The sequence below is a fragment of the Calonectris borealis genome, chromosome Z (genome assembly GCF_964195595.1).
Source record: "Calonectris borealis chromosome Z, bCalBor7.hap1.2, whole genome shotgun sequence".
Classification (NCBI taxonomy): Eukaryota; Metazoa; Chordata; class Aves; order Procellariiformes; family Procellariidae; genus Calonectris; species Calonectris borealis.
The window spans coordinates 67,269,589-67,297,549 of NC_134352.1; the positions used below are offsets into that span (position 1 = coordinate 67,269,589).

The 27,961-nt window shown below is 39.5% G+C and overlaps 1 protein-coding gene across 2 annotated transcripts in view; it reads left to right on the top strand.

Moving 5' to 3' along the window:
* ANKRD55 (ankyrin repeat domain 55) overlaps window positions 1-27,961 on the top strand; it is a 46,349-nt gene that overhangs the window by 12,005 nt on the left and 6,383 nt on the right. The window contains exons 5-9 of one of the 2 annotated variants that reach the window (XM_075136559.1): window positions 2,647-2,707; window positions 6,286-6,414; window positions 18,429-18,613; window positions 20,322-20,489; window positions 21,934-22,598. In XM_075136559.1, the coding sequence (XP_074992660.1) occupies window positions 2,647-2,707; window positions 6,286-6,414; window positions 18,429-18,613; window positions 20,322-20,489; window positions 21,934-22,598 (1,208 nt within the window). The remainder of the gene's footprint in view (window positions 1-2,646; window positions 2,708-6,285; window positions 6,415-18,428; window positions 18,614-20,321; window positions 20,490-21,933; window positions 22,599-27,961) is intronic. The other variant, XM_075136560.1, reaches the window with a different exon arrangement.

Below are 27,961 nucleotides of genomic sequence, written 5' to 3' on the forward strand. Positions count from 1 at the left end.
GTGCGTTTCTGCTGATCTTGCTCTCCAGCCTTTTTTAACAGCTTTATTTATTTTCCACGTTATCATTGCTTTTCATGCATCACTTGGAGAGAATAGTTTGAGGTTTCTACAAAAATATGGATCACTATCATTAAACAAATCCTCCACAGAAAGAAGACAATGTTTGTACAACACTGCACATGCTGTTACTTGAAAGGGAACAGTAATCTACTTTACCAGCAGCACACAGAGTTCCCTGAACGTTTTTCATATTCTCCATGGACATGGGCAGACCTTTGCTCTGCACGGGAGTTTACCAGTTGCTCAATTCCTTTTCATCTGTCTTCTCACTGGGTTTGCCCCATGCCCAGAAGACATGCCTGGCGCACTGAAGGGGAAGCTTTTTCCATTTTCACTCTCTTGAATCCCATGTCGTTGCCAAAAGGGTATATGCAGTGGCCAGCTATGAAATGCTTTTTCAGCCAAGTTTGAAAGCTAGCAGCCCACTGCTACAACCCCAGGTGCTGGAGGCAGCACATGGACCACATGGAAAGACAGAGGCAGTGATCAGCCAATTTATGTGATTTGATAATTGATTTACGTGCTTCAGTGCGTTCCACAGAGCCTAAAAGGAAAACTGGAAAGAGAATCCATGGACTTCCTGATCTATGCCTTTAAGAATAGATATGAGAGAAACCTCAGCTACATGGCTGAATATCTACATTATTTGAGTGGTAGCACTTATGTTGCCATAATGGTCTAAGGATACAACTGAGCCAAAGTTTGTTGTTCATAGAGGTTTTACACTCAAAGAATGACATTTCCTTCACATACACTGGTTTCATTGATTATATCTGGGGTTAAACTACATAACCATGTATCAGATTATAAAACTATGTGATAAATGGGTTTTACAAGCATATTTTGGCTATCTCACTTTCTTTCTGCTCACTAGTCGATTTTTACCCAGACATGGGTAATGAATTTCTGAGATTCTGAGTCACTTTCCCAAATGACCACAAAATGTCTCTTCCCTTTTACAAATTTTTACCAAACTAATCACAGCAATCCTAAAATGTCATCCTTTTCATAGTTCCTATAGTATGACTCCATTATGCCATTGGTTGTGTGATTCAGAAAAGGAGGTGTAACATCCCTTTTCTACAAGTACTTGTATTTATATACAAATGGATTTGAAGTCCTAGCAAAGCACTAGGAACTGCCCAGTCTTCACCCTTTAGGGATATACTAGTTAAAAAAAACTTAAACTTGGACTTCTGGCACCTAAAGATAGTGTGACCAATGGATAAGCTTTTCACCTGCAGAATTGCCCAAATCATCCCTAAGCAACTGTAAATGTCTTTCTTTTGAATAATATATATTACATTACAATAAACAACATACATAGTTTTTTATTACTGGGAGGAAAAAAAAAAAAGAACAGATTTGTGATGCAACATCCTGAACTTGATCTGATCCACACACCTGAGCACAGTTCAATCCAGAAAACATACTGGAAGTTGTTGAAGACTGTCCTGATGAAAAGCAGCAAACAATTTTCATTCAGTCTCCTATGCATGGGAATAAATCTATGGTTGTACACATTTATCTGTGCATTATCTGTACATTTATCAGAGTTCCCTCCTTGACACTTCATCATCTTTTAATTTCCTGGCAAAGCAGCATGTCTTTCAAATGTCCATGTTTTGAAGGTTTCTAGCAAATTCAGATAAGCCACAGATTTGCATTATGATCTTATCTAGGGATCCACTGAGAATGTATCTTTCCTTTTGCTAGAATCATAAGAACTGTACATCCATGTTGGGATCTATGCTATTTGTCTTTGTTGCAGCCTGTGACAGGATGGTCCTTTCCATTTCCATGTTCCACCCATGTACATGATCCACACACTTAGCACCCAACTGTGAAACACAACCTCTTCGCTAAACCTACAGTGATTTCAGAACATCTTCATAGGATACCAAAAGGAAAAGGAAAGCAAAATCCATGTGGTGTTAAAAATATTATGCGCTTGAATAATATTTCATGTAACTATTTTATTGTAACTGTTCCCTCCACCAGAGGGGAGTGTTTGTAGTCTGATATTCTATAAAATGTGAACCAATGCATTGCTGTATTTTATACCATAAAAACGGCCCTATCCCAGCAGATACATGTAAAGCCTTGTAAAATACTATCCCTTTGTATGTGTGTAAATACATAGTATGCATGCATATACATACAAACACATACACAACATCACATTACTCCAAGAGTTAAGGAGAGTGAAAAATCCTTGTAGAAACTGGTCATTAGCATTTCTGTTTGTTGAAAACTTCATAAAATACGATGACAATGAATTGCTAAGCTACCAAAAACTGCACACATGTATACTATTACACACTCTGATTCTAGCCTGGCAATCAGCACAAGAATTCTTCCTAGTGGATCTGCTTTTAATTCCCAGCACTAAACTTCTGTCGTTACAGCAAGCCATAAAGTCCTATTTGCTTTTCTAATATGACAAAGCTCAGACCTCAGATTCTGACCTGTGCCCATCACTAATACTGATTTTTCTTGAAATTGCATGTTTTGTTTCTCAAAAAATGTCAATTTTTCAGGTTTAGTCAAGAGTACAGCACACTGATTATGTCATTGCTTCCGCAGGCTTCTGAACGTGCTTCTGCAGCAGTCAAATCTTAGTGAAATTAATCACCAGGACAATGAGGTGGGTGAGCTTGTGCTACAAGTCACAGTCCCAGGCTCTGGGGGCATACAAGTCATGCTGTTCAGAAAAGTCCACTGTACTATCAATTTTATGAGAGACTATGCACTAGTCAAAAACTTCTATTTCACTTTTGCTGAACTCTGCAAAGCATTATCTCATTTTTCCTACTATACCTGATGCACCTTTAGGCTAATAAACCTTCTCCATATACTGCCAACTATGAGGTACTTTGAATCAGTTTCTTAACTCACTTGCCGAGACATTAATTGCTTTTGATTCTTCTGAAGTTAAACGTTGGACTAAATCTTCACCTTTATCAATCATCCCATCATTAAAGTATTGTTCCCAGGAAAAATATCAGAAAGCTGGTATTACACAGAACAGTCAGGGAGCTACAAAAATTTATGCTATCCTCTGATCCTTAAAGAATTGTGCCCTGCATATATATATTTAGAGCATACACAGGAGAGTGTTAACTTCCCAAATGTGTTCTTCTCCAAATAGAGAAGCCAAGACACAAGAGAGACTCTGAATGTCTTTTCATATGTTTCTCTTCACTCTAACAATTGCTCAAGGACGCATCTCTTCTCCACAGTGCCAGAAACACCACAGGGTTGTTAATTTTCCCTCTTCCCATGAACCTTCCTTATCCACTGGATGGTTTGCAGACCCTGCTCACAACAACCTAAACCAGATGTATGCTTTGTCTTGGTGTAGAATTATGTTGCTAATGGATTGCATGGAACCATGGATCATAATTTCAAGCCGTAATGTTCTGCTGTGATGCATCGCTACATGCAATTTGGAACTTTTAGTCCAGCTCACTGTCATTTGGCACTGAGGAGATATTTGTTCAAGTGTCAGTACAAGCCCTGAATATTCATGTTTTCTGAAAAACGTGGATCCTCACAAATGATTGCAGCTAACAGGGCTGTTCTCTTGGCATAAGTAAAACACTTCCGTTTTCCCATCTTACACTCGCGAAAAACACCCCGATGAATGCATGAAGGCATAAACAGTAAGAAATACATCTGGAGGTTTCATAGTTTCCACAACTGTGGCTTTCTGTGGGTTTACTTATGAAGCCTGTGAGATGACAATGTGAAGAAACATTCCCTGAAAAAGCCTCGATTCTGGGCAAAACAAGTGTCACGCTATATTTTCCCACTATATATATTTCCGTATATTTCTTGTTTTTTCTCTTTTTCTGTCCCCTATTGCTGCTTATTTTTTATAAATGTGCAATTGTTTGGCTGTCTCACCTTTAATGTTATATTCTGCTGGATCTTCAGCTTTGACAGTTCTGCTGTCACTCTCATGCTTCCTATCACAAACAGTAGTCTATCTACAGATGCCACTCAAGGGTGGTATCACCATGCACAAATCAGATGGGTGCAGGCTAGACAGTGCCCAATGCAGCAGGCCCACACATGTGAGCTGCCGCTACAACCAGCTCAATGCTCTTTGCTCAGTTGGGTGCTCCACATTCGTATATGTGGAGTATACGAATTGTTAGAAAAGAGAACAAAACAGGAAGCAGCATTATGCTCTGTCTGAATTCTTGGTACACCCACATCTTGAATGTCAGCTGCAAGAGTAATCTGAAAAAGGATATACAAGAACAGGAAAAGAAAAGGACTACAAAGATGGTAATAGTTATAGAGTAGCTTCCTTTCATGGGCAGGCTAACAGCTAGAACAAACTAACTACAACAGGACTTTCAGCTTGGCAACTGTGTGAGAGGAATGATATAATACAAGCCCATGGCATCATAAATTGCATGAGAAGATGAAAAGAGAATTATTATTAACTGGTTTTTACATGTAAAATGATGGGGACACCTACAGAAATTATCAGGCAGTAGTTTTAAAGAAAATGAAAATAATTACTTTTTCAGAAAAGGCATTGTTACCCAGTGGAGGTCTGGATGTCATAGGAAGTCTTTAGCCTGATTACCAAATATTAGGTGACTGTGTATCATCAAGCCTTGTTTCTTATGTTTTCTCCCTAAGCATCTGCTACTGACCTCTCTCCCTGCACTGGAGAGATCTTTCATCCCTAGCCACAGTTCTCACACTCTTATGTTACAGCTGACTCTGCTGTAACAAGAAACAGAGAGAAAGTTGATTTTTCAAGGATTTTTTGTCCATATCAATGGACTGAGGGTGGATGACAGAAAGCTGCCCTAGTACACTGTAGCTTCTCCTCTTTCAGTGATTTTTCCTGCTCTCCAGGACTAGGGGTGAGAATCCATTTCCCAGCTGGAAATCACTTCACTGAAGCCTCACTTCACAGCACTCACAGATACTGAGTGTCCATCAACAGTACTAAGTCCCTTGTGTCAAAACCTCGGTCCACTGACGTCAATGCCAGAGCTCCTATTCATTTCAGTTAGGGCAGGATTTTACCCTCATTTTTGGTTTTACAAAACCAAAACGCCCATGATTAAGCTTTGCAAACCCTAACTAAAAACAAAACTGCTCTTGTTCAACTGCTCTATTTTGTCATCACGTATACTCAAGCCATCTGGGGACTTGAAAAGTGTTATAAGATACCTGATGAGTGAGAGAAATTAATGTTAGGGTATTCAAGCTTTTAGTTAGAAAATCACTGCTAACAACTTCCACTATTAATGCACTGATAAGCTGCCTGCATCAATGTTTTATAGCTCATACTTTACCTGAGTTGTTGCCTATTGGCTTTATAGGGTTCTATGTCAAGTTTTAATTTCTTTTCCACTCTACATGTTTTGCTTTTTATCATTTTGGAAACCAGGCAAGACCCTTGAAATGCAGTTTCCGTGATAAGAGATAGTAAACAACACCTGCCAAAAGTAAAATATTACCACATCTGAACCACACTAGCAATTTTCAAGAAACATATTGAATGAGTAACTTTATACAGAGAATCTTTAATATTATGGATGTAGAGTAAAATATAGGTGTGTATAACAATGCTGATGAAGGTGCAAATACAGGCCATGAATTCTCTGGTCTACCACGACTGACTGAACACAGCTAAGATGGAATGAAAATGCAGGTCAATAGCTTTGTTTTCTCCCTAAATAGTAAATATGAGATGTTTAGATTGTGACTTCTTTGGTGACATCACAGGGCCAGTTCCTTAGCTTGCTGATTAGTGCCAGCTAGAATATTAGCTTATAATATTTATTTTGCATCAAAGATAAGACCTAAAATAAACATCACACTGCATCATGTCAAAGCACCAGTCTGAAACAGCCTTTTCTCACAGAATCCAAACTGAGCAGTGAGGAACCATCCCCCAGCCGTCGTGGTCCTGACAGTCCTGATGCATTATTTATAACAGGCTATAGTCATGTACGAAAGAAGCATTTGTATTTGTATCCATTTTCTATAATAACTCCAAAAAGCTAATTGCTTGGTTCCCTCTTACGACTCCACTAATTCAGAAGCTTCTACTAATTGTTCCAAATCAAGAGGGAGAGGGAAGAGTCTGTCAGTCCTGAATGGTTTCAGAACTGTCTGGCTTATCTACACAGACTTGAAGGGTGCCCCTCTGAGTGACGATTATTCGCTTTCCCGGTTTGTGGCTTTCAGGGAATGACTTCACTCCACTGGGCTGCTTTCCACAACAGGCCCCAGCATACCCAGACTCTGCTGCACAAGGGAGCAGACCTGACTCTGGTGGACAAAGACTTCAAAACAGCTCTGCACTGGGCAGTACAGGTGAGCCACGGCCGCGGTTTCACCAGACAGCTGCTTGAGCTGAGCTGACTGTTGTGGTGTCCTAAATACTCCAAAAGCAATTATTTTGGCTGTGAAATGAGGAAAATGGATGCTGGGAATGCCCACTAACAGCCCCAGCATTTTGCCAGTGGGCACGGGCAAGGATCTAACACCTTCTTTGGAGAGCAAGGCATACTTAATATAGGCTCAGCACTGTTGCCCTAAACAAAGTTATCATTTATCTCACTGAGACTATGTGTATGCTTCATGTTGAAGTCTTGCCCAAATTTTTTCACTAAATCAGGGTTGCAGAAATAAGCAGCTTAAATAGTCTTGCCAAAGGCCTTTGGGAATCAAATAATGTAAACACAAGTTAGAACATATTAAACAGCTATAGTTGTGGAATAATTAGCTGAAGGGTTGAGGCCCTACTTCTCTGGAGATTAAGGAAGACAGGGAGCCAAACACATTTCCTGTTGAGCTGTATGTTCCTATCTCCTATGCAAAAAAACTGTCAAATTGCTAAAAATTACTCAGGCCATCATTAGAGAAGAAAAACACACAGGTTTAATAAGCATTAAACACTATTATGCAATTGGTAGTAAGCGGTCTAAAAGATAGCATAATTTACTAAGTTATGCCTCAACTTTACTGCAAAAAACTTCCCAGATGAAATTATATAAATATGTTTTTACTTGCTCACCTGCCATAGCAAGTTCCGGTATCAATGTTCAAAACACCTGCACGCCAGATAAGCAGAAATAGAACTTGCCCAAAATCCAGTAACATTTTCCTACCATGACTAAATATTTGCATCCTCACCTTCTGGTCTAAGTTCACTCATCTTAAAAAATGTGTCAACAAAGAAATTTAAAAGCTCTGAACTGCCACATACTATATTTGTAAATGAGTAAGGACATCTAGAACAAATAATCTGTTTCCTTCAACCACAGCCTCCCATAGATAGTTCATGTACAATAGGCTCAACTTTTGTTTTTCTGAAGTAGAGGTACATTTTGGCCTCTGAAAATGGTATTATTTCAACACTCGCTTTGTTCTTCTTTAATCCTAAGCAGTCTGGAATTGGGCTACATCCCTTGCTATTTTGCGTTAGGAGACTAAAGGTATCTGTGCTCTAAAACCTGTTGTGCTTTTTTACTAGGCTTACTCCAATGCAGGCTGCTTCCAGTGGGAAATCTCTGAAACTCATGCAAGCTCCTGCAGGCTAGGCAGTGGTCTGGATCAGAGCTCTGGGAACAAGCTGTCTCTCAAACAGAAAGACGAAAGGGAATCCCCTTCATATCAGGGCCCTCAGAGTTCCCCTCATACCTTAATCTTTCCCTAATTCTGTGTTTTGTAAATTTTATTATTTAATTCCACCATTAACTCCCACCTCCACCTTTCTCTCACAAACATGCAGAACAACTCTTGAGAAAGGGGCAAATTAAAACTGCACAAAACCCACTTGCCCTCAGGTGGAGGCAAATCACAAATCCCTCTTCTTTCTCCCTTTAAGCTGCTCCCAGAAATCAGAGGAAACATGTGCAGGATGACCCCCCTTTTTTTCTTCTTGAGAGATTCCTGCTATGAAGCCTTATAAATTGCTTCATCCATCCACATACTTCTCCATATTCTAGGTCCAGAAGGCGTAGTTGAAATACCAGAGCATGGAATAGATCTGTTAATATTTCTCTTACTCAAGCTGGGCCAAGAAAAAATACTTTCAGCCAGTGCTCTCTGCTGCCCTATTAGGCCCAGGAGAAATAGATACTGTGGACAGGCATGACTTTCTTCTGCTGGGTGGGATTATCATTATGTCTAATAGCCTCCTCCAGTGGCTGCTGGAAAGGGGATATTTTCCTTTAAGAATTGTATTAATATCTCCAGAGCACAAGAGACTCGCAGACCTCAGGCAGTCACAGCTGCAGGGGTTGTTTTCAGCTGAATAGGGCCCTGTGTTTAATTTCATTTTTAAAAAATGCAGCAAGGGGAAGACCAGGCACTGCACAGAAACTTGTTTCAGAAGTTGCAGGAAAGAGGCAGTTTGCACATACTGGGCTGAAACAGAGAGCCACACTGGGCTGAAACACATAAAACCCATTGCCTGCCATTCGTTGAAACCAAATTCTCAGGCATGTTTCGTATGAAATAATTGTTCCATGCTGGCTGTTTCGAAGACCGCATGTTTGGCACTTGGTCTCCCATCAGACAAATAGTGGCTGTGGAGTCCCAGCCGTGTAACTAGACAGACCTTGCCCACGCTTAGGTCTGCCCTATTGAAAAACTCAACCTCCTGCCGCTTCAGTGCAAATGTGTTACATCAGTGTCAAAAACACAGATCATTCTGGTTTGAAGTGAGAATATCTCACGTCACATTTTTTACACATGCAATATTTTTAAGAGCTAGTCCAGATAGGGCTATATTAGAAGTGTCTTAGAAGGTATTTCTCTCCTTTCATTGCAGCCAGCAATAATTGCTATAATGAAAAGGAAACACATCTTTGTAACAAAAAACTGTTAACTGATACTGGAACAAAGTGTAAAGCCATTCTAACAGTTCTAGATAATGGTGTCATTGAAATCCTAATAAAATATAGTATATACTATACAGTATACACTACCGTAGTACATACTACTGTAAGTGTAAGTAGTACCTTGAAAATAGCCTGGGAAGATTTGGAGTCTTCCTGCCAGTTGTCATGCCTTGCCAATTGTCATGATTTTTACCAGAAGTTTCTTTGTCTCTTTCTTAAAACTGGCTCCCAAAGTCATATGATTATGTAAAAATATCAGCTTTCATTTAAAGAATAAACAAACAATCAAACAAAGATTTCTTCCAAAGTGAAGAAATGCAAACCTCTAGGGATAAAAAGAAGGCAACTAAAAAGAAGCCATTAAAAATAATATTTTGCCATGTGGAGCTGCACTTATGATTTTTTTATAGGTTGATGCAGAGTTTTAAAAAATTACAAGCCCACATATTTTCTCCATAGCAACAATGCAATTATTTCATTCCCTCATTTCCTGAGAGCAGAGTGAAATACTTGTATATCTTAAACACATTGTAAAAGCAAATCATAGGCAATTATTCATTTGTGTTTGGCTGAGCAAGCGTGGCAGTCTCTCTGTAATTACTTGGAAGGTAAGAGCACACTTAAATTTCAGGATCTCTAGGAATGAATCTCTCTGTTGCTGCAGGGCATCTCAAGGTCACAGCTGGCCACCCAGCCAGGGCAGAGGAAGGGGCAGGGAAAGAGTGGTGGCTCAGGGCTAGGGTCTCTCCCAAGGGATCACTGCGCTCCTTCTCTCTGCCCAGCGCCCCATTTTTTTCCTGTGGGCTGCCTACAGTGGAAGAATTCAGAGAGACTTCCAAAGACTTTAAAACTTAGTGAGTATTTCTCCATGACAGACATGTTTGTTGTTGGATTAGGCTAAAAAAGATGCATTTGCTAGGCACGGTTCACAGTCTGGTTGGTTTCAGGCAGATTTCTTTCATTGCAAAATTGTATTTGTTTTCTCATTGTTTCATGCAGTTTTCTGGAGATAGTTAGAAAGGGAGAGTAGTGATTTCTTTTTTTATGTCACTAAGCTTTAAAGACAATTTTGACTGTTAGCAAACAAATGAAAAACAGGTTCAATTTGCATTTTTTAAGCATACCCTTAAGAAATCCCTTTCTTGTGTAAATATTGTCATTCCAGCAAAGGTACAGCTGTTGCTCATGGAGGCTGGAACTGTTGCATAGCAGCAGGGCTCTACAGAGTGAGTTGTCAAGTTGCAAAACAAAGAGGAAGAGAGTTTGCAAATAGTTTTGAGTAAGAAATAAACTTGCTCCAATACCATGAGAAGCTTTTGCCAAAAACTGCCCTCAACATTTGTGACAATGTCTGCAATAGCAAATTAAATGTGCTTGAGTCTTGGCTCTGGCACTGAGGCCAACCATCACAGGACAGCCTGTGTCCCTACTGCTAAACTCTTATTCTCTAAAACAGGATGGTCATATGCAAACCACTTATTGGGAATGATCTGTGGCCTGTGCTAGCTCCTGAACTATGCCCAGGAACTGGTGGGGAAAGTGTTAATTGACCCAAGCCACGGAGGATTTTTAAAATTTTACGGCACAGACAACCGAGTTCTGATGCTCAGGGATGTTCCCTAGCGCTATTTAGTTTTTTATATAGCTGTAACCTATTTCTCCACGTTCATTTATGTCAGTTCATAAGCCAAAGCCCCTTTTAAGACTTGTACATGGTGCAGCAGTATTGATATACAAACTCATCAGTACAACCAGATCATCAGAAAAACTGCTTTCACCTGAAATAATTGACTGTTATACAGTAAGTCCTTCAAGTATGAACATGCCAGACAGTGTAATTATTCACGCCAATCAAATTTCCAAGGAAATCAATTGCAGAACTCCCACTGAGCTTAGTAGGAATTTGTCTTGGGCAAAACCTGTAGGTAAGTACAGGATAATTGCCAGACATCTTCCCAGCACACAATCTATGTGTAACTCTGCAAGTGGATGCCAGAACATGAGTAATGTACATGCACCACACTTTTTGCGTATCTATAAATGTCCTGATCTCCTATGCCTGACAAAAAGGCACTGGAAGACAAAAGTTTCCATTTTTCTGATAGTAGTAAGGAATAAATCCTTATTCTACTGCGGAATAAAAGATGACCTCTTTTTCAAAGCACATAAACAGTTCATCTAGAGAAATCAGTCCTCACAACAATGTACTAGCAGGGGAAAGCTGCCAAGTAATTTTAGTCATAGCCGTAGTCATTTACACAGTAAATCATAAGCACTTATTATATAAGACTTCAAGTGAAAATAAATTCTCAGAGACACTTGGCCAGTATTTCATGCAGTTTTTTGTTTGAGCAAAGAGAAGGTAAGAGAGGCAGGGACATATGATAGCCATGGACATATGCCTCCATGACTGCCTTTGTCATTTGGTAGCTTTTTCCAACACGCACTAAGGCTGCTGAGAGGATAAATATTTTAAAAACACCATGTCACTTAGTTGTACCAGAGGCAGCAGTGCTCTGAGGACCACAGGACAAAGTATCCTGTACAACAACAACACATTCTCTTTCCAGGAGTACCACAAAGTCAAGCCAAGCTGGGTCACTCTGAGTCTGCAAGAGACACTGTCTCAGTGGGTGTCTGAGGCTGAAGCACTAGGATTAGGAGAAGACAAATGAGCTTCTCTCTGAGCTTGCTGAGTCTCACCAATGTAACTACAGCGGCGTCAGTAGAGTTGTTTTTAATTTGTATTGGTTTGCCATCAGAAACACACCCTGTGAAGTGCCTGGGCTGCATCCAGGCAACTTCTGGCAAAGTTTCCCTCGCAGGAGGAAAGCTGAAGGTGGTATTATGGATTGTTCCTTTCCTCAGCACAGGGCCCAGTTGCCTCTGTCCCCTGAGGGCTGAGAAACCACAGGGTACTCTGAATTTTTGCACTGGTTCTCTACTGCCAACACAGCCATCTGGCAGCCACGGCATGGCAGCAGTGGAGGTAGAGTGAATGTGCTTCCATTCCTCAGCTTTCCCTAGTCTGGGGTACAAAGGGGGGATGCTGGTGTCCTTAACAATGGGAGAAAGCTCCCATGTGTGCAAAACTCTTCAGCAACCCAAGTTGCCAGCTTTATGGACATTTCTCATTGCACTATGTTTGCTGCAGACTAGAAGGAGCTGCATTATGTCTCTGCTCTTGAGTGGCATTCTCCATGTTTAAAACAGCAGACACTGCATCTACAAGAAGACAGGGATGTGTTATTCTGATACAGCCTTAATATGTAATTCCAACCAGACATATCCTCATGTTAATGCAACGTTATGTTGTCTTCCTCTGATTCTAGGATGAAATTCTGAAATCATGTTACAATAAAGGTAATGACATAATACACTGCCATGGTGCTCTGAACATGAATATGAGGAAAACTGCACTTCAGTGAAATGATTCCCATAAGGGAAAAAATGGTACTGGAGGAACGGTTCAGTTTTGCCAGTAGAGCTGTAACTGAACACAGGGCTTCTGCCAGCAAAGCCTTGAGTCAAAGATCAAGACTTCTCAAGCCCCAAGCAAAACAGCCATGTGGGAAAAGTTTGTGGAATGGCTTTTGCTTTCAGTACATACTGAATTTCAGAATCAAAAAGGAAAAAAAAGGTGACTTTGAAAGGAAAGATGTATTTAACAATGTAATAACCTCAACTGGAGTTATAAAGGATAAAAGTCCACAGACAAGTTATTTGTTCAAATTTTGCTATGGGTTGCTCAACAAATATTTGAAATGGTTCATGTTTCTTTATTTCAGCAAAGGAGAAAAAGATCTTTGCTTTTTTTTTTTCAGTGGCCCTGCTCTTGTTACAGTCATTTTCATATTAAAATATGTGATGTGTGTCTGTTTATGAAGGATAAGAGGAAAGATAAAAGGGTTGGGAAACCAGCCAGCATTCTGTAACATAAAACTCAAACAGCCCCCAATGATGCACAAAGATGGTTTCCAGGAGGAAGCCAGAAGTACTGATGCAAATTTTATTTAATCTATAGTAATTTATGGTGCTTCTTTATAAAAGTAAGTTAGATTCCAGAGTAGTGCAATGGGAATAGTATTTGCTTGTTGCTGCAGAAAGGAGTGAAATAATGATTAAAATGTCAAGCCATTCAGCATCAGAGCAGAAGGACATCAAAGAGAAAGTCAAAGCTTTGGATTCACAGGTGTGGAATTGAAAAAAGAGGGAATGTAGAAGGAGAGGAAACACAGACAGCCCTAAAGTGCAATGCTAATGATAAGAAACAACATCAAGAGCTACTAGTGGGGAATTTCCATGCAGCAAAGCTGGCTATCGATATAGGAAGGCTTTAAACTGCACACTAATACGAAAAGACAGAAAATATAGGACAACTAATACAACCTAACCACATAATCTCCAGAGGCATTCACTTGGAAGAAAAATACTTTGTCAGGGTTTCCTGAAAACAGTTACATGGTCCATTGCTTGGCCCTCTCCCCTTCCACCTCTACCTTACTGGTAGCCACAAGCCAGCTTAGCAGATGCCCTTCATATGATTCTTCTCTTTGACATTGAAATAGCTAGTCCACTAGAGTATTCTGACAAGGGGAAAAAATTAACCCTCTATACAGTGCAGTGAACAAGGAAAACATTGTACTATGTATGATCGAAGACCTGGCAGAATAAAATGCAATGTGTCGGTAGAACATTATATAACTGACAATAAACTTCTCAAGTAAAATTATTGTTCTACATATCAGTTGGACATACAAAGGGCTGGAGTATAAGAACAATGGCTGTAATAACAATGAGGTAGAGTAACAATGAATAACAACTGAGTAGACATAGGTGAAAAAAGTGTCAAAACCAGAAAAGTGTCCCAAACTTGCAGGATTCTCCTCATGGTACTTGATTCGGTAGTTGTTGCGCCAAGGGAGGTTTAGATTGGACATGAGGAAAAAATTCTTTACTGAAAGAGTGGTCAGGCCTTGGAACAGGCTGCCCAGGGAAGTGGTGGAGTCACCATCCCTGTAAAAGTATTTAAAAGACGTGTAGATGTGGTGCTTAGGGACATGGTTTAATGGGCATGGTGGTGTTGAGTTGATGGTTGGACTCGATGATCTTAGAGGTCTTTTCCAACCTTGATGATTCTATGATTCTATGATTCTATGATATTTCCTGAAGAATTATTTTCTTATTTTGAAAGCACTGAGAGATGCAACTACCGGAAGTTGGGCTTTTCGTTAACCAACCTAAAGAAAACGGAGTTGTAATCAAGTGAAAGTGAGAGCTAATGGCCCTGTTAGTGAATTTGTTGTTTGCCATTGTCTGGAGATGACACAAATCTCAAACAAAAACTTGCATAAAGCACAATGAGAGTTTGCCTTGCAAGGTCTCCTGGATCAAGGCCTTAGGACAGTTTTTCTTCATGAAGTAAGTTTAATTTAGATGAGTGATCTACGAAAGAAAAGTTCACTGAGGAGAATGAATAATGGGTGGAAGCAGATAAAGGTGTGAGATGGGACAAAAGTGTAAATAAAAATGTGAGGGGAGCCCTGCAGAATTATATAGAAACACATAGCAAAAATAACTAATAATCTCTGAGAACGTTGCTGAAAAGAATTTGAAGACAAAAAGGGAAGATGAAATGTAGGGATACATACAGTAAGGTTACAAAAACATGTAATTTTCCTATGGTAAATTTACCACTGAACATCCTGGTCTAACAATAGTACTGTGGTTCATGGTAAATTTACCACAAGACTACATTTTTGGTGACCTCAGCTCTAAGCTTTCAATCTAAGAATAAGGGCAGTGTAAGCGTTTTAGGAGAATTTTGTGTGCAACTTAAAAAAGCCAAGATGAATGTAAAGATAAGAAGGCATTCCTAAGAAAAGAGAGCTGGAAAGCCACAGAGCTGTTGGCCAGATATCTTTCAGAAGGTTCAAAATATTAGGAATTATCCTTTTATTATTTAGAAAATGTAATTAACAATTTGATTGAATTGTTAAAACAGGACAGAAATTCTGTAGCCATCTTCAATTATTGCTTACTCAGATAAGAAGCTATTTGATATAGTATGTTTGAATGTCAATTAATCAGTTTAATACCATGTAGTAAAACACAGAAATACTGGAAAAGTGCCAACAAGACAAAGTTCATCATGTGGCACAGAAAGCTTGTTAAGCAGATGGTGAATAGAATGATCATAAAAAGTCCAGTTCTTTGTCCCTTTCTGGTTTGAGCAGTACATGCAATTTTAATCACACTGCATTACGTCAATAGCACAATTTGTATAAGTACAACCTGCTATAATGGACCCAGAATTCAGTCCAAAGACAGAATGTCCCAGTGGGGAGGGAGTACTGCAATCAAAATTAACCCAGGGACTTATATCACACATCACATATTCTCTATCAGCCACATTCAGGACAGTTCAAATAATCATTGGAGATGGACATCTCACAGACAGTCCACCAGGGATTTATCTTAAGAATGTTTTTATTTGTTCCATAATGAGGTGACAAAATACAGAACACGTATATAACCAGCTAGAACCAAATTAGAGGTACACCAAGCATTTCATGGGTCAGGATGAAATTCAAAATTATTTTGATAAATTGTAGGAATGAACTGAAATTAATAAAATAGCATTATGTACAGAACTGCAAAAAATTAAAGCTGTTTGCACAAAATGGAGAATGGTAGACTAGTAGACTAGTGGATTACAAAGTGAGTAGGAGTTTAAATTATGGTGTTGATACAAAGCAAACAAACATCATTCTGGGACATATTAACAGAAGTGTGATACATGTGGGCTACAGGAAGTAGCAATGTCATTTTCAATTCCAGGAGAGAAGCTTCAGCTGGATAATTATGTCATTTGGGGTGCCATGGCTGAAGAAAGTTGTAGACAAACTGGAAAGAGGCCAAAAGCAAGCACCAAGTATGATAAGTGGGTTGAAAAACTTGACCCATGAAGAGAGGTTGAAATGATTTGTTTAGTCTAGAAAATGGAAGATCGGTGGGAGACAGAACAGTCTGAACATGTATAAAATGCCAGTAAGAACAGTTGGAAATTTCTTATGCAAATATTAAGAATTGTGCAAGAATTTTGAGGGACTGAAACTGTAGGTGCAGGATGTGAAATTTGGACTTAGGAAGACAGTATAAAACTAGAGCAACAGTAGTGTCACTAGAACACGAATACAGAAATAGTAAGATACTGCATGTTAATAATTTTTTGTATCAAAACTGACTTGGGGAAAGATGGTAACAGATAGATATTTATTGTGGTAGTACTAGAAGTATATAATAGACTTCTAGATTCAGTTAGCCCTGAATGTGCCTAGAGATTTCTCTGATGCTAGTGACCAAAAAATGTAACTGAGAATTATGCTAGTATGGAGGACATCATTGACATTTGGCATAAGGACTGGAGAATAAAAACAACAATTATGCATAGGACCTTGCTATTCCTGAACATGAAGATCAACACTCTTTTTTCATTAGATATTCAGACAACTATAAATTAGTAACAATTTTAACATGGTTAATGAGGACGTTATAAAATGCCTGGTCATAGAAAATAAGCTTGGATGGCATGATCATGAGTAGACTCTAAATTAAACAGGTGAGTAAACAAACCACATAGAAAACAAAATTCCTGATTTCAGAGGGACACATTTTGGTAAATTAAGGGAATTCTTAGCTGGACTAAGAAGCTCTGGGACCAGCAGGTTCCAGGGACCTGGAACGTATCCTGTCAACAGTGCAAAATGTAGCAGGAATCTGTATCCCAAGAGCCGAGAAGAAAAGTGTGTAGAAGAGGCTTGAGATATAATGGATGACTATCCATCTTTAAAAGATATATTTAGAATAATTAGACATCTTACAAAATAGGCAAAAGTACAGAGAAACAAAAGAAGTTGTATCTCAAAATCAAGAAATGAATAGAGGCTGGAAGGAAATTACTTTCAGGGATAAAGCTTGAAATCAATCTTGCTTAATATTTTCATGATAACTTGGCACAAAATACAGGGGCTTTCTGATGAAATCTGCCAATAATAAAAAACTGGAAGACATTAACAGAAAAGAATGGGGATATCATACAGGGGATCGTCTTCAAGTCCAGAGCAATATAAATGGGACAAAATTGAATAGGATAAAATGTTTAAGTCATGCACTTGGGTGCTAATAACAGAAGGTCCTCCCAGAAACTAGAAACTCTATGTTTGGCAACGACTGTGGAAGAGAAGTACCAAGGTGTAAAGGGTTATTCCAAAATGACTAGGAGCTTCTAATGGGACATAGCTGTGAATGAGGCAAATTCTGTTGTGTGACATACCAAAAGAGGTATTTCTAACACAAATAGGGAAGAGCTAGTATCATTGTACAAAGACCTGGCAAAAATGGCTGTGTATGACTAAGTACAATTTGAATCATCCCTCTCCAAGGATACACAACTAAAACACAAAAAAAGAAGGGTTACTAGGTTGATGAGAGAAATAGAAAACCTATTTCACATGCAAAACTTAAAAGACCTCGACTGATTAGAGCGGCAAAAGAACAGCTTGGAAGGGATATGATGATTGTCTATAAATACATCCGAAGACCAAATACCAGTTAGAGGAAAGAAGTATTTAATCTAAATAATAATGCTGGCACAGAAACAAAGGGACATAAATCAGCCATGAGTATGAATAGAAATTAGAGATACTAATTATTAAAGCAAACAAGTTCTTGAACTGCCTTCCTTTGGAAGTAATGAGGACAAAAACCCTAATTGCTTTTAATGGACAAAGTAAGTTTATGAAAGGGGTGATGTAATGTAGCTGCAAGTGATTGCAGGGATTGAATCTGATGATCTAGAAAGACCTTTCCAGCCTTGTGTTTCTATGTTGTTATTAAAAAATCATTAATTCTTTTTCTCTATTTCCACCAAGTTAGGAAATAAAATGTTCAGTTTCGTTTGCAGGTTAAAGAACAATGTCAACTTTCTATTAAGATACTGAAGCACTGGAGCAAACTAGCTAAGAAAGTTTTCAAGAACCACTTGAGCAAATATTTGACATGGCTTTTCTAGGTGTACTTGGACAGGCTTACAGAACTGGCTTGGTCTTTTGAGGTTCTTTTCAACCCTAAATTTCTATGAGAAAATATAGGCTCATATCTTTCTGGACTCTGGCTTAGCAAAACAGCAAAAACCCCAAGCTATTTCTGAGAAAGCTATTGAGTAATTTACACTCTGTAACTTTTGGAGATATTTGCAGTGGTATATTATTTATTATTTTTCCAGTGTTCAAAGTGTTCTAGGAAATTCATGAAGCAAACCCAAATCCCAGCAGGATATTGGAATCTTTTGGCTTTCATACCTGGGGAGTCTGGTATACAGAAACAAAATACCATTATTGCGTTTAGCCTTCTCTAGCAGAGAAAATGCAGTTTGGTGTGAGCTTGTAAAATGCTTTTCTTCTCTGAACTTCCTTCCAGAGTGGCAACAGGATTCTGTGTTCCATCATTCTGGAGCACTACCAGGGACCATCAATAATAAACTACGATGACGAGAATGGCAAAACATGTATGCACATTGCTGCTGCTGCAGGCTACAGTGATATTATCAGTGAGCTGGCTAAAGTCCCGGAGTGCAACCTGCAGGCCCTTGATGTGGATGACAGGTAACCATGGAAACTCCGAAACTGAAATTGCTGTTTCCTTTCTATTAACTTGAAACTAGCTCTGTTTATCCTATAATCATGTTTCCTGTTTCACAGGCCGTGGCCTAGTTAATGAACTGCACTTACAGAGAACCGTGCTTGCTCAGAAACACTGCAAAGCAGTCCAGCTCACATGTATCACATCTAGTACAATAACTGACTAGTAGGAATGTTATTTAACTTTGTGTTTCTGGTAGGAAATGATAAGATTATGTGCGAAAGGACTTTGTCACCACTTGACTTAACTTCTTTTAATCAAAAGTGAACATTCTTTTCAAAACAATAGAACAGGATCCTACAACTTGAAGCTGGGATCCTGCTGCTATTTCTATTTAAGAAATGGCAGTTGCATTTAAGATGCTAATACAATATTCCTATAGGACCAGAGGACCTTCACCTTCCATTCTGACAAGGCATTTGATTCCTTCCAGGATGAAATCCTCGTATCATAAGTGCAGAAGAGTCATCATCTTTCCTCTTTTTCACCCCACACCTACCTCCCTTGGAACTTTGCTCGTAGATTTATTTAATGCAAACAGAACCAACTGACTGTTCACATTGATTATCCTGCTCAGTGGAGCAAAATCCAAGGTTTTCTTGGCTTAGGCCTTCAGGTACTTAAAATAATAGTATTCTTCATGGAAAAGTGCAATAAAATGGAACAGAAATAAAACCAACAGGGTTCTGGAGAAGTTTCTAAACATCAGTAAAATGCAGTTGAGAAGGCTGTGTTTCTATGGAAAGAAAGGCGAAGGGAGGAGTTTAACTACACTCAAGACAGTAAGACACAACCTCCTATTACACGTCCTCAGCTATTTCCACAGAAGGTATTATACTTGAAGAGGGGAAAAGATAAGCTGTTCATTATAAACACACAGTAGATTTCCATTCTATTGTGTTTCTGACTGCACCCATCTGATGTCACTGGGATTGCAAAGACACAGGCAGAAAAAAAGTCAATTTTATTTTTTATTCTTGCAGTTTTCTTATGGTATTTTCTGTCCTTCCAGATTTTTCACAACAGCAAAATATTAAAATTTGGAAACTGGACAAAAGTTTCCAAAGACAAGATGCAAATCTTCTGCCAAGCATAAAATCAGTTTGATTCTCCCACACAGATTCAAGACAATTATATCTGCTCCAGTCTGTGCCCATCAAAGAACACAGAAACTGGCAAAGGGGCAATGACAGTCTGGTAGATGTGTCCAGTCCTCCTCATTCATCTGGGGGAGGCTTCTTCTCCTATTACCTTCATGGAGAGACCTGAGCCAACCGCTGCTAATTGTGTTTGGTGTAAAGCAGGGAAGAGCTTGTCCTTGTGCAGCGGACACTACAAAGATTTTATTCAAATTCTGCTCTGAAAACTTCAGGCACTCCTCCCACTCTGCAACTCCAGCAGCGGAAGAGATGCTATTATATAGCATGTTTAGGCATTCTGCAGCCCCATATCTACTTTCTCTACAGCTAAATAGATGCACATAGATGCCAGTGTATGGCCTTATTACCACCACTGGCAGCTACATCAGTGTGGGATAAGTTGCTGGGGAATTCCTTAAAATGAATGTTGTGAACCTGGATGAGTAGCATAGCAGCACACCTCATTATGTCATTAATAGTTTCGATAGTAAAATTATTCATCTGTTTTAATGATACTCCCCCTTTTCTGTAGGACGCCTTTGCACTGGGCTGCAGCAGCAGGGAAAGCTGACTGTGTGCAGACACTGCTAGAGCTGGGGATAGACAGCAGCCCTCGAGACATCAATGAAAACACTCCTCTGACATATGCAATGTTCTGTGGGCACACAGCATGCATCAAGCTGCTGTCTCAGGAGAGCAGGTAAAGCAAAAGTTCACACCTTGCTCACATCTTGCCACTGACTAGAAAACAAATTTATTGCTTTTTGTATGCTACTAAAGGGTTTGACCCCTGGGTGATGTCTCTTCGATTCATATGCAATACTCAGTTCAAGTTTTCCACCAAAATAGCAACATTAGAATTAGTCATCTACTGAAGACTCATCACTGTGGTTACAGCGCTAGTCTGTCGATCAGCAGAGGGTTCTGAACCAAGAAGATGTGAGTATAGCTCTTGCTCGGTCACCTTTGTGCAGAAAATTTATCTTACAGAATAATTACAGCCCTCAGATATATGCCTTCCACTTTTTTGAAATCTCTATGTACTAGCTGTGTGTTTATGTAATCAGACAGAAGGATAGACTGAACACAAAAGCAGCTTTGCTAGATAGATAATAAAATAAATTTTAAGTTTTCATCCTCAGGGTAAGGGTTTGGGAGTGTTTTCCTAGCCTTCTTTAATTCTCTACCTTGATTGCCTCTTCTTATTCTGAGCTTATTTTTCTGCTAAAAAGTATAATTCTTTTACCATTGCTTATGATCTTCCTCTCTCTTTGTATTTCTCATGTTTCAGCAGCTGTCATTTAATTAATTTCAGTTCTTCAACTTTGGTAAATGACCATGCACTCACAAAGACATTTATCATCACATTTCTTTGTGCTTTCCCCTCCTTTCTAGTCAGCAGTTAGTATTATTTCCTGTGTTACAAATTGTGAGACATGGGTAACATTACCTCTCCTCCTCCTCCTCCTCCTCCTGTACTCTGCCTATCAGAGTAGGTCTGAAATGTTGATTAGTGAAAATCTCATCTAAAAACCACTACAGCAACACCACTGTAGCTAATCATCTTGATAGATCTTCTGAAACTGTGCCGGGCCTCTTTAGCACAGGCAAGGCAAGGCAAGGGGAAGGGGAAAGGGAAGGCGGGAAGGGAAAGGGAAAAGGAAAGGGAAAGGAAAAGGGGGGGAAGGAACAGTGAACTAATGCCTTTGTAACAGTATTAGCAATGACTGTGCTGTTGGAAATACCATTTTCCAAATATGACATAATACAAAGATCACTTGGTTTTAAAGATCCCAGCATGTTCTTCTTGTTATTATTGGATTTTGCATCACTATTAAGAATAATGATTCTGCAGCTGGTAGATGCTGAAGTCAGAAAAGTTTGGTTGGTTTTTTTCCTGGTAGCTGCACTGAGCCTACATTAAGATGAGTGTAAGGCAATGAACCCCATAAGAAAGAGTGAAGTAACACGGTATCATTTTCAGTCGTTGTTAATTACAAATTTGGAGTCCTAATTTCCTGCCTCTTTGAACCACCCCTGCAAATGTATCTGAACAGTATATACCCCATTTCATGGGCTAACATAGGCAGTATTTTTTTCATTATTTGGCAATAATGACATCACATTTTGATTTGTACTTCCAGTAGATCCGAGCCAGTTCATCAGTTTCCCTCCCATAACAATGCACTCCTAAAGAAAGAAGGACGATTCAGTATGCTGAACCACATATTCTCTTGCAAAAAGAAGAAAGATGATCAGAAAACCAGTCAGAAGGAGAGAAGCAGAGACCGATACCCTAGAGAAGAGACCTCAGAAGTAGATGACATCATCACCACTTTTGATTGCATTATGGACACAAACTGCAAAGACATTCCAGATGAGTGTGTGACCACTGCTGATTTTAAAAGAAGGAGCACAGACTCAAAGTACCTCATACCAGAAAAGAAGCAACCAGAGTGTCAGGGACTTCTGCCCGTCAGAACCCAGAGCCTCCCCCCAATCACTGTGGGCAATTCCTTCCTAACTGCTTCCCAGAGCACAATGTCAAGCTTCTCCTGCAGCACCAGCACCCACCATTTTGCGCACAAGTCTCAAAAGAGTAAGAGTGAACACAACTTGCTGGACCACAGAAGCAGCTGCCAGGCTTTGTTGGGTGATCCCTGGAACACAGACTCTAACCAACTACTCTCCTACAAAGTCTATACTAGGACTTCTTCAGACAAACTGATAAATGGCTTAAACTCTGACAGATCTCATCATGTGCTTTTGTGCCCTCCCCGCCTTCCCTCACTTCCCAGTTCTCCATCAGGTAATTTCTTTCTTCTCTATCTCCCAAATCCTATAATCTCTAGTGATGTGGCAATCTGAGTCAGAAAAAATAGGTAAGTCTGACCCATGAAATTTCTATTTCTTTTATATCTTTTTTGGTTTCTTCTCCCTGTAGGTAGTAGCAGTCACAGATAGCATATGGACAGGAGATCAGCTGACAGCTGAAGCAAGGTGCTTAGATATGGGAAATAAGAGATTTAAGTAGGTCTGATGAGCAAGCAAAAACACAGGTAGTTAGGAAGCATGTAACATTCCTGAGCAAGGTAAGCGCCTCCAGATTATATATATGCTTTGTGAATTGCACGTTAACACCCACTGCCATGCCTGCTGTCTTGTGTCCGTGTTTAGTCCTGGAACTAGATGTGCAAGGGAACACTACTGCACTCAAATCTCTAACTGTGCTGAGAGCTGCTTCTGGATCCAATCAGGTAAGTCCACATGTGCCATGCTACTTCCCCCTTATAGACATCTCCTGACTCCAGGCTGTAGTGTCACCCCTTCCCACTCCTCCCACCCTGAGTGCCAGCTCTTTGGTCTAATGTGCTCTTCTTATGGTTTCTCCAAAGCTGAATTCAGGTTGCTAAATTTACAGAGACGGAGTAAATGCTTTTATGTTGTGGTTTGGAAACTATAATACAACAGTAATGAAGCAGAGCATCAGAATTCTGAAGTAAACTCAAAACCAGGGTTTGGCAGGATTTGGGATCTAGTACTTTGTTTGACTCACATCCATGTTTAAATGAATCTGGCTGGCTGGCCTGCATGCTGGAGTTTACTTCAACATATCAGCGTCTCCAACTTCATCTCCTTTGGGATTAGTCCCATGCCAAAATTAAACACATCTAGCATGCCTTCCAACCACTGTAATATCCAATTGAAAAGGAAGCAAGCAAAAGCAATCCCCAAACTTACCAGTACACCATTACAAGGAGTAAACTTTACACAATAAGTTAATCTACCCTCACCCCAACAGACATGAGCCGTTATCCTCCAGTGGAAAGAGGAGCGAACAGAAACCCTGTCTGAGAAGAACGCTCAGTTAGGTCAAGTCACTATCTGAGCTTGAATGATAGCGCAAACTGTACTGATTCCTAAGTGAAGGGATCTATGAAATAGCAAATCTTTGTTCACATCTCTAATAATGAGAATAGAGACAGCAATTTCAGAATGACGGGTCATTCTACGTTGTGCAAATAAAGGCTGGAAATAGTTTTTCGGGGTAAGAAGGAGCTATTCACAAAGTTCCACTTCCTGAACATCAGGCCACGTTCCTGAAAGCTTGATAGACGTGGTCTATAGGTGTCACTACTTTTTTACTGTGCACTCTTCAGCTATTCACTCAACCATACAACCCCCAAACTCCACACAGCTATATTGCTCCAGCATGACTCTTTCTACACTGAACTCTGCAAGGTTCAGCTCACATGTGGAAGACAAGAAAACCTGCAGGGCTTCTTTACAACCTAAATATAATAGGGTACAGTGAGGCTGAGATATCTGAGATCATTCACATTGACAGTAGGAGAAGGAATGAATTCAAACTGGATAAACCAAACCTGAGGACAACTATGGGGAAACATTTCTTGGTGGAATTAGCTAGACTATGAATACATTTGATGTGGAAGTAACTACCATGTTATTTAAAATGTGATTATAGATTTTTCTTAGGACTGTAGAATACTGTATGGTTAAATCCTTGTTTGCTCTGGATAGAAGGACAGGTGGTTTTCTATGAACATCCTATGACAAAAAGCTGCAACCAGCTGAATCAGGATGGACCCTGTGCATCTACTCAGTGCTCCATGATCTGCACAGGGACTCAGTATAGGACCAGCAGTCTACATGCATGAATGAGGGCAAAATCATACCAATTATGGGAAATCTTCTAATTATTACAATGATGGGAGCTGTCTTTGCATGTCCAAAGGAAGAGAAAGTCATCTTATCTCTGACAGTTTATTATCTCCCTCAGAGAAAAAAAAGCCTGAGTCTGCTTTAAGCCCAGTTCTCTGTATACCAGCTCCCTTTAACAAAACTTTCCAACAATAAAAAGATTTCTGTAGCTGGCAAAAAACATGTGAATTAACAGCTTGTAAGGAGGGAGAGAGTGTCTGACAGGAATATATTGCACAACCCAGATACTGTCTAACATTTCTTCATGATAAAAAGATCTGCTTATCCCTCTTCACGCCTATGTGTGTGGTTTAAATCTGTCTGCCCCTGTAATTAAAGCCACCTGATTTGCTGTGAATTAGAACTGCATTTACTGTATGAACTCCAGGGCCTCCAGGTCTCCAGTGCACTGTGCGTGCAAGACTTACAGGGATCAGAAGCAAAGTAAGCCTGGCTCCAGCCCAGCCAGCAGCGCTGTGCGGGCAGCTCTCTCTGAGGAAAGATATTTCCTTGGTTTTTTTTCTGCAGGAGGCCTAGTGGAGGGAAAAAAACATCTGGTCTTTGAAGGACACTGAAGTGTTAATACTCCATTTCTCAAGTCATTACTGTGGGGACTACATATAGTTTCCTAATCACTGAATATCCATGGCAGGATTAGGGGTCAATAATCTAGGGGAACTCAATTTGAAAATTATTTTCTCAGCTGACACACAGTGTTGATTGTCTTGCATGACCATGCCTTTTATTAAAGTCAGAGCTAATTTTTGTGCTTACTGCTACTAAGGCAGCTGGCACATAGATGGGGATTTTTGGAGGGTTTTTGTGCTCCTGGAAATGAAAGATGAGTCAATTTACTAGCTGAGCCTTAGCACTTACACAAAGGGGAGAGGTTGCTGTGGATAGCAATGAGACTTACCTTACTATCATGCCACTGGTTTCTCTCAGAATAACTACTTTGTCTTGCTCTCCACTGAGGAGAGCAAAGATAGACTATACCAAAAACTACTGTCATATTGCAAGAGTGCTTGCCAGCCACAGTGCTGAGCTGGCATCCACAATCTGAAGCATTGTGTATTTATGAGCTTTGCGATCATCTCTTTTTGCAAAATGTGCTGCCATCTACTTTCCACAGGGAAAATGGTGTAAGTAGAGAAATTCCAAGTGATATGGGTGAAAGGAAGCCTGTCACAAACATAAGGCAGCTCTTAGCACCCCCTAGCCAGCTGGAGCCTCCTTCTATCACTCACTCATCTTTTAGATTACTAACCTTCCAGGTCTAAGGCAATACTTTATTACAGGTTTTATTACAGCAGCCCAGTACCTTCTATTTGCTTGAACAGGTAGTGTAAAAAATAGGCTATTATTAAGCTTATGTTGGCATAAGCAGTATGGTATAGTCCAACAGGAAGCACTTCTTGGCCAGGAAAGAGTAGAGCAAAGCTGAAGAGTGTGGCTGTTTTTTTCTCAAACTGAAGGACTGATTTACAATGGGACATTCATCATGATATTTACAACTTTTCCACAAAAGACACCACAATGTTGTGCAAAGCAAAATCAAAGAACAACCTGTAAAAAATGTCAGTAAACAAAATGAAATGCAGAACAGTCCTGCATTTTATAAATATATATATTTTATAAATTTATAAATGAAATTGCCTCCTTCTCATTTCATTCAAAAATAAATGTCATCATAAATATGCTCTGATGACAAAGATGATGTCTTAAAGAAAGAAAAACTTTTTTCTCTGATGTTATGTGGAGCATAGAAAGGAAGAGCAGAAGAATACTTCTACTTGATGCCAGAACTTTGGACAACAAGGATTCTTTTCCAAGCATTCATATCAGCCTTGCAAACATGATTATGCTTTGTACTGTTGTTTTGCTGACAGATATCCCCATTTATGAAATAAACGTATCTCTTGACAGTAAAACAACCTCCCATCATCAAAGCCATAATGGTAGATACATAATAAGCCATTAGTTCTTAGTATAAGCATCACTGAAACCAATATAACTCGAATTGTGCTCATGGGAGCAACAGGCTTGATTCTTTGCTGTTTTGGAATTGATATATTTATTTCTTTGTGCACAGTGGATGTGATGTCTATAGAAGAAATTTACCAACTTTTACATCCATTTTTTGAACGCCCTGGAGAAGCGTTAAAGACTAAACAAAGAGTAAAATATGGGAAAAGGAAACCAAAGTCTGTTTCTATTAGACACAGCTCATCCGTAAGAGATTCTTCATGCTTTAGCCCAATACACATCAGCTTTACCCACAGGATCCCGTAGATTGATCCAATGTCTATCAATTTCCATGGTCTTTGGACCAGAATCTTGCTCCACACTGAGCTGAAGGCTGCACTATAACACCGGGGGTTTGTCTGATAAACACCACTTTAGCTCCTTTCACACAGAATCCCTTTAGTCAGCAACAAAGTTACAGCAGTCTTGACAACTACTTCAGTGCATGTCTAGGAAATTGTTCTACAACTATTTTCCTATAGCTTTATCTTGCATAGCCCAGCAATACATAGGTATTTTCAAGTACCAACTACAAAGCCACAAAGGCAATTTATATCATTCCCTTTCTTCCTATTGCTTAAGATGTTCTACTACATCCAGCCTCTGTCTCCCCTCGTCTCTGCGTGCTGACAGAGCATATGCTTGCTCTGCAATGAGCTATGTTGCAATGCCGTGTTGGATGAGCAGCTGTTTGGCAAGACAACTCAAAGCTCCTTACAAGGCTCGTCTCAGATCTGAGGATAACAAAAAAGAAAAAATTGAGGGACCCAAACATCACAGAATAAGATCAACTCAGGAAAAGGATCTGGGGAAAATGTTGATTTGGTGCTTGAGTTTCTACTTTTTTAATAATATTTGATGTGTCATTTATGTAGTGAAATGCATTACATCATCTAACATATTGTCTTTTTTAATAGTACTAGACCAAAGTTAGCTTTAATCTGAGCCCGTGAAATGCCACATTTAGCCAATTAACCTTTCATTTTCCAGTATCTGTTCTTCTTGGTAAAAATGAAATTGCCATAAACATAGTTTAATAAGAATCAGTATCAGTTTATATCCGTTATGCTATGTTTTCATCTGCAGCAAAACCCTCTCAAACCTGGTGATAGACTTCTACCAGTCTCATTCTCCAACCAGCAGTTGAACTTCATTTGTGTTCTAATACTTAGAAAGGCTGAGACCCTGTTAGAAAAGTTTGCAAACTAAAGATTTGATTCTGAAATCAAATCCATCTAGTTAAATATTTCTACAAATGTATTGTCCAAATATTCTTACACAGACTTAGCTACTGGACCGTGCCTGTTTTAAGACCAATTACAATGTTATATGAGAGGAAGTGATAAGGGTACATGTGAAGGTTATATTAAGTCAGTCACTCTTTTTAATGAATGTAAAGAGAACAAAGCAACAGCTTTTTCAGTT